The sequence below is a fragment of the Mercenaria mercenaria genome, chromosome 3 (assembly GCF_021730395.1).
Source record: "Mercenaria mercenaria strain notata chromosome 3, MADL_Memer_1, whole genome shotgun sequence".
NCBI classification, from domain to species: Eukaryota; Metazoa; Mollusca; class Bivalvia; order Venerida; family Veneridae; genus Mercenaria; species Mercenaria mercenaria.
In genome coordinates this window covers 65,154,510-65,166,582 of record NC_069363.1, presented here as the reverse complement: position 1 = coordinate 65,166,582, position 12,073 = coordinate 65,154,510, and the positions used below count along the sequence as shown (strand labels likewise).

The window sequence follows — 12,073 nt, the reverse complement described above, 5'->3', positions numbered from 1 at the left end:
TTTACATATTAGTCAGAGAATCTGGAAGTCATTTCATCTAAATTTGCAAAATAAGGAGCCAATCTGTTGGCAACATTTCCTCGGTAATAGATTGCCGGATTGGTTTGTCGTTATATGCAAATGAGACATATCCGATATGTCTGCACAAAGGAGATAAGACCTGTCTGATTGTGCGTAATAATTTGGACGAAATTTCATTTTTGTAAGAAAATGGTATCTGTAGACACTCAGGTATGTCTGAATAGTCACTCAAAATAGCTGCTAGATCTTTCTTGAAATAATAATTTAATCTTAAAGACATGTAATGCACAGTAAAAGTTGGCAACAACACCATTATTATATAATACAAGTAATGAACACCCACTCAATCACAAATGGAAAAGGAGCTTTCCTTCTTTTAACTTGTGTGGCTGTCATTTAAGAATGACACTGAAACCCTCTTCCGGCCAACCCTCATTCCTTTTGTACCAAAAAAAACCAAAAAAACTAAGAAGGCAAAATTAATGTAGTAACAATTATCAAGTTAAATTCTTCTGTTCCACAAGCAGTTGACAACTTCCCCACTTGTTATGGAAATTGAGGAATCTTCTACAAATGTAACAGAGATAGAAGAATGTCTGTACAATATAGGGTCAGGCAGCCTGATGTACACAGAGATTTTGCAAACAGAATTGTCATTGCAAAATAAAAATTTCAAAAACATATTGAATAAAAATATGTGTACTTTTATGTATCAGTGTTCAAACTCCTGAAGCAATTAAAATCTCTTTAATGGTAACAGGGCATTTTTTTCTGCCATTATCTTCAAAGGTTGAAAGTGATTATTTTACTATCAGATCTCCATTGTGTAAGTAAGGAGCCAAGCTTCAATATTTGATTTAGAGCCCAGGATCAATATTCTGTCATCCAGCTCATATCCTTTGATGTTCAGGTCACTGCAGGATTAGGTAAACTCTGGGACCAGTCATTTGTTTGCAAAGGAATTTTGGACCATCTGGCCACCATAACTTTACAGCAATAATTATGGTCATAAAAATTCAAAAGATCTTAAGAGTATTGCAAAAAAGATACATAATTGTGCAAAATTCTGTAAAAGTACTGTTATGCTACATGTTTCAGGGGCTATTTGCAATATAGGATATGCGTTAAAAAATGTATAATTTTTTGCCATGGATACTTAAAGAACCTTGGGTTTAGCCTTTAGCCTTGCTAGAAGCAAGTGATTCCGCCTTTGCGGCCAGTGCAGACCAAGATCAGCCTACTCATCCGTGCAAGGTGATCTTGGTCTACACTCTTCGCTATTCAGTTAGTAAATTTTCAATGAACACCCCATTTCTAATAATAAATGGTATTGCCCAAATTGAATGATGGACCAGTCCATTTTAGAAATTTAGCAGGGTAAATGTTAGGGACGCAGACAGACATAACTCAAAAAAAAGGGTATAACAGTGAAATTAAACATATTTGGACCATCATTAAGAATTCCTGGGGGAAAAAAACACCAGTAATTGTATACTGAATGCCTGTGTATCATTTCTGTCTGCTGAGATCACATTATCATGAAATATGCATCATCTTGTAAAGCTTTGCTTTGACCACTAATGTCCGCATCGCTAATGTCCCCCATCACCGTAAAGGAAATATTTCTTTTCTGGTTGAGGTTTTCATTGATCACAGTAGGGAAATGTGCAAAGGTGACAGTAAAGCACAAAATAACTTAACACTATGTGATTATAGTGTCTCCGAGATATCAACCTGTCACAGTTTATTGTATCAATTTGAGCTCCGCTCTCTTTCAGAATGTAAAAATAGAAGTATAGAGGTTATGCTAAAAGATTTCACCAGTTTTGAAAATACCTTGTCATGACGTCATGACGTTTTCTTTAAAAGAAAAGCAAAAGATAATTTTAAGTTGTTTTTTTTTTTGCTGGGTTGGGCTGCGGTTTATGTCACTCTGTCTGTCTGTCCGTCTGTCTCCTTGGGAAGATCTGATTTGGCCTCTGATATTGATAGTACAGTCAAGGGTCAACACAGTAACAATCACAGTAGCCATATGAGGCTATTAGGGTACAGGAGTTAAAAAATTAAGAAGATTTAAGGAATTTGTAAAGAATAGATTAAGATTTAATTGAATTCTATTTAGATATTTGCTTCCTGAAATTGTAATTTGCATATTATAGGGCTAAGTCCAGGTGTAATGAGAAAAAAGGGTGAGTTTCTGATTCTTGCAACCATATTTGACTTCTGTTTATATTCAGACTAATATTTTAATACAGCTTGTTGCCTGTTACTAACTATCACTGCTTTTTTAGCTCGACTTTTTGAGGAAAAAGTAGAACTATTGCCATACATGCCATAATTTTTCAGGACATTTCCGGGATTCTGAGTTAAAATTTCCGGGATTTTTGCTCTTTGCCCGGGACATACACCGTGACATTAGTATTCGTCTGTTTCATGCATAAATATCATAAAATTGCATGAGTTTCCGGAAATAAACATTGTTCCCTCACCTAGGAATAATTTGCTGCAAATGTCGTCTAGCTTTCTAAGGGAGGTAAATAGGGTAATTCACGTCTATAGTTCGGCACGTGAATTGGTTGCGTTCACAAGGTGAACTGAATTAGGAGAATTGCTACATACGAAGAATTAACCTGGTCATCGTGATTTAGAATCCAGCTTATTTGGTATCATTATAAAGCTTAAACGTTTATCTAATCATTAATAAAATGGAATCCTCAAAGGAATAAAATAAATCTTGTAGATAAAATCGATATAAAATATTTCGGGTTGTGTCAATTTTCATGGATTGGCCGGCAAAGGCATTCAATAGTCAAAAGTTTAATTTAGAATATGTGTGACAATCAATCTACATTTTAAAAAATTACAACCTTTTAAAATAATTATCGCTTAATTGACCGTTTTCAGCCATTTCTTCCAATCATGGCTGCATGTAGCTTCACCGCCTACGTGCTAAAAACAACGAGATTTTCGGCTATTGTTCCTAATATTAAATTATCATAAAACTGTTACTGATTGCATAATTTTGTCAATTCATAATCAGGGTCTTCAAAATAGCTGACTGTAAATTAATCTGGGTCATCAAAAGATTGCAGGGCGCGTTCAATATGAGTGTTGATCGGAGCTGGCTTAATCAAGATGTGTCCCGCTCGAGGGCATAAAACTGATTATCGGATAATTAGGAATAAACAATGTGACACTAGGGACTGTTTACTGTGTTTTATTAATGTAAAATTCAACAATTTATAGACTAAACAAACTAGTTTTTGGGTGGGTTATTTTTGTTTTCTGTATTTTTAATTTTCCGGGACATTTCAACACTGTCCGGGACACCGGGACGAGTATGTGATTTCCGGGACAATCCGGGACGTATGACATGTATGCTATTGCACTCACCCAGGCACAGGCGTCACCGTTGGTTAAAGTTTTTGATAAAGACAAATATCTTTGTTAATATCAAAGTAATTGACTTGAAACTTAAAATAGTTATTTACTATCAATGTCTACAGCAGTAGAAACAATCCCCATAACTTTGATTTGAATTTTGATAGAGTAATGCCCCTTTTTAACTTAGAATTTTTTGGTTCCAGTTTTTGATAAAGTCCAAATATCTCTGTTACTATCAAATCTTTTGACTTGAAACTTAAAATAGTTATTTACTATCAAAATCTACACAAGGAGAAACAATCCCCATAACTCTGGTATGAATTTTGATAGAGTTGTGCCCCTTTTTAACTTAGAATTGTTTGATTAAAGTTTTATATAACATCCAGTATCTGCTACATTTAAAGCTATTGACTTGAAACTTAAAGTAGTTATTTAATATCAAAGGCTACACCAGAAGAAACAATCCCCGTAACTCTTGATTATATATTTGATTGAGTTAAGTCCCTTTTACTGGCAAAGCTCTAATTCAGAGTCAAGCACTGAGAAAACTCAAGCATGCTGTCTTACAGACAGCTCTTGTTAAAACTTCAAAACTTTAACTTTTCATACAATTTTATTAACATGAAGTCCAGACAATTTCAGATGTTAGTCTTTATAAGGTAATATAATTGTAGATTGTTTTCTGGTAATTAGATCAAAATCTCACTTAAAATGACAGTAATCGAATTAAATTCCAGTTTTCTGTATGAAATGAAACAGAATTTATATTTGTTATATATTATATTGTCTCACCCTATTGTAGACAGACTAAATTAAATTTTAGATGTGAGGAGATCAACGAAATTTCATTGAATATACACATGTACATTTTTTCTGTATTTTTTAAGTCGACTTAAAAAAATGATCAAACTACTTAAGGGCAGTAATCTCTTGTTATGTGTAGAATTGTTCTTGAAGAGTTGGCCCAATATAAGGGAAACTAATCTGGTAAAACTTTGCTGTAGTTACAAAAGAGTTATATTTCTTCACTCCTATATGGTTTCAAAATGCACATTATTACTAACAAGATGAAGGGACTGCACAAAGGGTGATGCCAGCCTGCAATAAGCTGCTGCTATGCTGATGGTGCAGAAACCTCACTGTCCATTTGAATGCTTGTGTTTTACCTTAACCCGTCAAACCTCTTGGTTTTACTGATTTCATGTTTTCCAGTTTTTTATCCTGTGCATTATCACTGATCTGTTTGAAGATGTTTTTGTTTATATTTTAATTCTGAAGAGTCATACTTCACAAAGCCAGTTAGTTTTTTTTGCTTACCAGAGTACAAAGTGCTCAAGGTGTGCTATTGTGATACCCCAATGTCCATTGTCTGTCATCATCATGTGTCATGCATCATCAACAGTTCAACTGTTAACACTTTTGAGAACATAATTGCGGGTCAATCTTTATGAAACTTGGTCAGAATGTTTGCCTCAACAAAATCTCAGGGAAGTTCAAAATCAGGTCTTCTTGAATCAGAAACTAGGTCACTAGGCCAAATCATTGATAAACCTTGTTAACAATCTATATGCCATATTTTGTATGTGATCTGTAATGAAACTGGGTCTGAATGTTTCTTTCTATCATTTCTAGGTAGAGGTTGAAACTGAGTCATCAGGGATCAAAAAGTTGGTCACTAGGTCAAATCAATGAAAAACCTTGTTAATATATGTCATATTGTCTACCTGATCTATATGAAACTAGGTCAGAATGTTGGTTTTCGTGAAATCTAGGTCAAATTTGAAAACTAGGTTCTTTGAGTTAAAAGCTAGGTCAACAAGGTCAAAAACAAGGTTATATAAAAGAAAAATGTAAGCTTGCCAGAAGGCCACAGTCATCTTCTATCTGATCTCGTGACTGTCATTTAAGAAATGTCGCTGAGGTCAAAAACAAAACTTGGTTGTCTAGGATCAGAAAACTAGGTCACTAGGTCAAGGCATTAAAAACTTAATTAACAGGTTCTGTATTAAGCATGGTCAGAGTGTTTGATTTAATGAGATCTGGGTCATATTTGGTACTAAGTCATGTGTGGTAAGAATTTGGTCAGGTGAGCGATACAGGTCATGTGAGTGATATGGGCAGTCTGTTTATGCCATAGACTAATACTAACTAATTTGCCTTTTGGGCAATGTATATGAAAGATTGATGGATTTTTGCCATCCATCCCTTAGGCCTAAAAAAATATTGTTTGTTTCCGGTAACATGCCCCCAAAAAAATAAGGGTTGGTAGGAATTTTTTTATTTTTTTTTTGAATTTCTTTTTACAATGAAGAAAGAGCAACTTCCCTTGAAAGGTATAAAAAAAGTAGCAAAAATATCAAGAGAAAAAAATACCAACACCATAAAAACATTTAGGGTCGTGGCAGATTTTCAGGGTAGGTCAGAATACCGGAAACAAACAGTTTTTTAGGCCTTTATCTTGTTGTTTTCAAGGATATATGTGTGTATAGAAGTATAGCTCTTATAGAAATAACTAATTGTGTGAAATTTTTCTAGACGAGTGTTTTTTTTTCGTTAAAGAAAAGATTTATTGCATGAATTTTCAGAAGGCCATAATCCTGATTGGAAGTTAGTTTACAAAGGTAACGTGATATATTTCACCCCAATCCCCCTTTATTGAACCCCTGCCTCTTAGGACCACCCATTGCTCGTGTTTATTTGGTAATCCCACCTCCACCTACCTCTGTTAGACAATTTGATATATATATCTTTTTTTTTTATTATTCTTATAATTATGACCTTCATTCCCTTACCTTGTAGAAACTCTGTGACCAAAACGGACAAACCTGCACTTAAAATGTGTCCTGGATAATCTTTTAGTAATCGTATTTGCAATTTGTATAAGTAAACTTGAGAATTTTTCATCGGATTGAGTCACTGAAAAGATGTTCTGTTGAAATGTAATGGTTTGCTAAATGTACCAGTGTCATGCATATTTAAAATCACATTTTATTTGATCAAAAACACTGGTATTGTGATCATAGAAATCCTTAGAAAAATCAATGATATATAATGACTTGTTACAGTTGGCAATATTTCACTGTAGTCCTCTTTATGTGGAAATTTAAAGTGGACCCTCCAAAAAAATCTGTACCCTGTCTAATTTTACGATATTTCCACTTTCTGTAGTAGGAAATAGTTCTAAAAAATACTTTTTCAAAATTCTACAATCTGGACACATTTTAATGGTAATGGATGTAACTGTTTCTTTTTCTGCATGTAACACTGTCTTGGGGAAACACTTTTTTATAATATTTTTGGTAAAGGCAGTCGCCGGCACAACGCTTACCGACAGTGAAGTTACTGCGCTTTTGCAATTTAAGACTGCTTGCGACACAACATGCAATATACAATAAAATGCGGGATTGTCTTTTGTGGAATTCATGCTTCGCTTTAATTCACTAGAATGTATGAATCATTTGATAGGTTTAGTATTGATTTGAAATAAAGGAAGAAATATATCCACATAGTATGCATCCCTTGATTCTCATAAAAGATTGAACTTGATTTGAATTCCATGAAAAGAAAATCCTTGGAGGACAAAAATGAGCAATATTTTATTTGCTGCGAAAACTGAGAGCATGAGCTAATCTCAAGTGTTAGACGATGCATAAAGTGTGCACAAATCTGGCAAGAAAACATTGAAAAAGAAACCAGTTGCAGTGTTTTGGTCATTTATTACGCTTCTGTTATTTCTTTGATACTTGTCAAAATAATGTATAATATTTTTACTACATAATTTGTGAAATATTGAAATATTATATATTTAGTACTTTGTGGAATATAGGCATTCATTTAGCGTTTGTAATATAATTTGAATCTTAATAGAGAAGTATGAAAATCTGTCTGTTTAATTTCAGTTAAGCTACTATGTTTATATTTTAAAAAAAACAACAGATTTTTACAAAGTACATGATGTATTATTATTATTATTGTACATATTGTTTTTTTCTGTTAGTAGATGATCTCCAGGGCTACCCCAGGATTACTGAAAATCCGAGTCTGAAGAACGTGGAAAAAGAACAGACAGCTACATTAGTGTGCTCCGCACGAGCAGAAAACATGGACCCACCCACTATCTACTGGTTGAAGGACAATCTACCCCTTGAAACTGGAGACCCTAGAATAAAAGTGGATCATGATGGTAGTATAAACAAGAATGTTAAATTGTCCTGAATGGGTAGCAAGTCCGCGTCAAAAACTTAAGTTAAGATACTTTGTTCGGGCTTTTGAAATTTCAGAATTGAAGCGTCTGTGGGTTCTAGATGTAATGATCCTGGCAAAACTGGATTTGCTTGTAAATGAGCTGGAATTGACATTAAATTGTACATTAAACTGTACTATCAAATGAACCCCAGACATCTGCAGCACCTAGATAATACCATTTTACAAATCTGCTCAGTTTAGTCAAGTATTTCTGTTGCTTTGACTTGCAAAACAACATTGTTGGCATTCCTTTTGTTCAAAGAAATTAACCAGCGAAAATAAAACTGCTCAGAACATTGGTGTAGATTATAGAAAAATATCATACATTCCTTTCAAAGAATATTCTTTTGAGTTTAGTGAAAACAAAAAGATTTTAATACACATTTTCAGAATTTCTTAATACCTTTGTAATCTAAAAACTTGCATTTATTTTGAAGGGCTATTTTAATTCATTATTCTTTCCAAGTCTGCTCAGAAGTATGGATGATGAAATTGATAATATTGCTATCGGTGTGTCTTTTCTTGTCATTTAACACAAGGGAAATAACTTTGGCTAAAACTATATCAAAATGTTTCCACAGTTGTTTCCCTTACACCACACAAGTGCACTTTTAAAAGGGCAATGTAATCCTGTGGCTAAAAGGTATATTTTTCAAAAGATTTATTTCCCTTTGCTCATGAAAAATTTGGCATGTTTGCAGGTACTCTGGTAATTGAGAGGACCCAGGAAAGGGACCATGGGAAGTACGAGTGCGTAGCTGAGAACGAAGTGGGCGTGGCTTACTCCTCGGCAGCTATGCTTTATGTTAAAGGTAACTTCATTAATAATGTTAACAGATATATATATGAAAGAAGACAGTGAGGAATAACAGAATAAAATGGCCCTAATGTATTAAATCAGTTGAAATATTAAATGGACATAAAAATAACTTAGAAGTTAAGTATTTCAAAAATAATTTGCAGGCTTAAGTATGTAATTTGTAGAAAGTTAAGTGACAAGAAGAGACTTGTGGAAAAAGTGAAATAAGGAAAAAGAGACAATAAAACATTTCATTTTACTGTAGATACAAAACTTGAGAAGTTAAGGGAAATTGTTCAAATTAACAGTAACTACATATAATTGATGAGAAATTGCACTTGAAGTCATAAACTTTTCTTGGCATCCTATTTTACATTTCTTTCAATTTAATCCGATTCTCTCAAACTTAATGTGAAAAATGATCCATACGTTGAAAAATGTAAAAAAAAATACAGGAAGATTAAAACTAGAGTCTAGACAGCTGGTGTTCATTATATGTTATCTTAAACTGATAAAAATGGGGCTTCTGTAGGGTTGTTGAATCATTTGTCAAATTACAGAAATTTTAGAAATTTTGTTGAACAATATTTGTTTTCTTAAGGCATTTTATTAGAGGAATAAATCGGTGTATTAGGTCTGCCCTTTAATAAAATATTCTTTTGACATTAAACTTACAGGAAGTTTAAGCCACTTAAACATAAAAAGTGAAACCTTGACATTTCATTTGCATCAGATCTCATTATTTAATCTAATTCTTATGAAACTTGCCCGCCAGCTTAGTTTAATCGAGAAAGCACACATCTGTGGATCGCGGGGTCATGAGTTTGATCCAAGGGCAAAGAGTATGTTCTCTGTGACGATATGTTAAAAGTCATTATGTCTAAAGTCATTTTGTCCTTCACCTCTTCTTCATGTGTAGAACTTGGCAGTTACTTGTGGAGGACTAATAAATACTGGCAGGAACTCTTGACAGGTTAACTGCCCACTGTTACATAACTGAAATACTGTTGAAAAACTGGTGCTAATAAACCCAAAACCAAAATTCTTATGAAACTCCACTACTTACACCTGTCGAGACTTTCCAAAAGTTATTGGTTGTTGCTATAAAGGGTAATAAGTTTATAAATACAAGTCATTGTATAACCATTCATAATGCTGAAAGAATTTTCAAAATTGAACCCCTATTGAAAAAGATGTAGCAGTTTGAAATGTTCATGGAGGCCGTAAACGTCACTTACACACTGCTGAATTATTTTTTCAGCAAATACCCTTGTAAATAGATAATTTACTTCAGTGCCTTGAGTTTTAACCTTTAGACTGCTGGCTGCAAATGATTTTGCCTTTGCAACCAGTACAAACCAAGATCAGCCTGCACATCCATGCAGGGCCTGCACGTCCATTCAGGCTGATCATGGGCGTTCGCTATTGCTATTCGGTCAGTAAATTTTCAGTGAACAACACTTCAAATATTAGATGATACTTACCAAATTGAATGACAGAATAGTCCATCTGTCTGTCTGTAACATTTTGTGTCCACTCTGTATCTCCTATTATGAGTCAGCCATGTTGGCTCAAGGTCCAGGTCACAACTCAAAGATGTTTGAGCCTTCCATTTTGTGTCCGCTCTGTATCTCCTAAACCCCTTGAAGGATTTTCATGAAACTTGGGTCAAATGATCAACTCATCAAGACAGTGTGCAGAACTCAGGAATCAGCCATGTCAGTTCAAGGTCAAGGTCACAACTCAAGGTCAAACGTTTAAGCCTTCCATTTTGTGTCCACTCTGTATCTGCTAAACCCCTTGAAGGATTTTCAAATTCATTGATGTCTTCATACATGGACTATAAAATATACTTAACAACGTCAATGTTTCCATTACCATCAACCCTTTCACTATCCATAACAGTGGCGAGGGATATAGCTGTCTTTCGGACTGCCTTGTAGAAATACAGCAGCAGGCCCGTGTGCAGGATTTGTTTGCTGGGGGGGCCCAACCTGGGGGTGGGTTCGGGAGGGGTATCCCCTCCCGATTGCGAAAATTTTTTAATATGGCACATGAATAGATGCATTTTCCTGCTACCTGAAACACCTTTAAGGATGCATGAATGTACCATATATTTAAGGAAAAGTCTACTTTTTAATCATTTCATCAAGCCTTTTCAATGTATGTATGATTGTACAGTGACAGTGTATGGACTTATTTTTCTGAATGATACCCAGTTGAAAAAAAAATGTTGACGTTTCCAGATAATTATTAAGTAGACTAGCTCTCTTTTTTTCACATTTTTATGATTTCATGTAGTGAACTGAGTCAGTCTATATACTATGTCCAATATTACAATTTTAACATCAGTCCTCCTAGAAAATCTCTAGAATAGACTGGCTTTTGTCTCTTTGAACATAAAAAAGAAAAAAAATCATAGAAATATCGTAATTATCAGTCTAAGGGCTAGTCTAATTATTAAGGGTATCCTAATTGCAAAATGGCCAAATGTTTTTAGATTTCTAACAAAACAAATGACGTATTATGACAATTACTATTTACATCATAGATTTCAAATGACATTGAACTCTTAACTGTACCAAAGATCTATAAAAAATAAAGAGATGTGTATTTTATACTTCTTTGAGTGTACAAACTATAACATCACAGCACATATTAGTAAATGATATTTTTATGTATAAAACCCCTCATAAGTACCGAGTTTTATATGCGTTTTGTAAGATTTACTGAGAAACTACTTTTAAAACTATGAGAGTTGTAAGTAAGGTTACTGGACCCAAAAGAGTAAAATTGATACAGTAGTTTCAGATTCATAATTGTTGTAAAATAAAAAGATAGGATAAATATCTATCAATTTAATAAATTTGGGGAATGTGCCTTAACGTAAAAACAAAATACAACCATCATAATATTTCAATTTTCAGATTCATTTTAAGATTTACTTAACAAAACCAACAATGTTCTGATCATTTTATAACACTTCCAAAGAGTAAAAAACATAATAGTTTCTCCACTACCCAATCAAGTACCGATCAAGCGATCAATGAAGCATGCACAGATAAACTTTTACCTGTGACATGCCTGGGGCTAATTTCCACTACTGGACACGGTTTTATGGCTCTTTAGTCTGTGTATTGCTGTCAAATCATGCCAGTTGCCCTGGTGTATAAATTTGTTAACTGAGGGGCCCATAGTGATAAAAATCGTAACTAGCCAGCCAGCTGGGGGGGCCCCGGGCCCCCTGGCCCCCCACCTGGACACGTGCCTGAGCAGGGAAAAGGTTAATGAATAGGTGTTCAAATACGTTGTGTGTGGGGGAGTGGGGGTGGGGGGTAAACAAAACACAAGATTTTGAATAATACAAAAAACAACATCTTGAAGCAGCAATAATTATTTTTCCATTAACATGAAGTTTGTGGTACATATTTCACAATTAAGGAGGAGTTTTGCTTTCTTTCTTTCAAGATGTCATTTTCATCAATTACAGTGTAATTATAGCAGGTGCTTTATTCTGACTGATGTTTACCTAGCAGTGTCAATCCTATATCATACTGACAGTCAGTAAACAAATCAGAATTTCATGATCTGTATAAATATACAAGAAGTTTTTTTATCTTAATT

The 12,073-nt window shown here is 34.2% G+C and overlaps 1 protein-coding gene across 17 annotated transcripts in view; it reads left to right on the top strand.

Moving 5' to 3' along the window:
- LOC128555690 (receptor-type tyrosine-protein phosphatase delta-like) overlaps positions 1–12,073 on the top strand; it is a 292,697-nt gene that overhangs the window by 177,648 nt on the left and 102,976 nt on the right. For 13 of the 17 annotated variants that reach the window (XM_053538794.1, XM_053538807.1, XM_053538791.1 and 10 more), the window contains 3 exons: positions 5,991–6,026; positions 7,406–7,588; positions 8,352–8,462. In XM_053538794.1, coding sequence (XP_053394769.1) covers positions 5,991–6,026; positions 7,406–7,588; positions 8,352–8,462 — 330 coding nt within the window. Of the gene's footprint in view, positions 1–2,180; positions 2,211–5,990; positions 6,027–7,402; positions 7,589–8,351; positions 8,463–12,073 lie in introns of all 17 variants that reach the window. The other 4 variants (XM_053538796.1, XM_053538797.1, XM_053538798.1 and 1 more) reach the window with 4 other exon arrangements.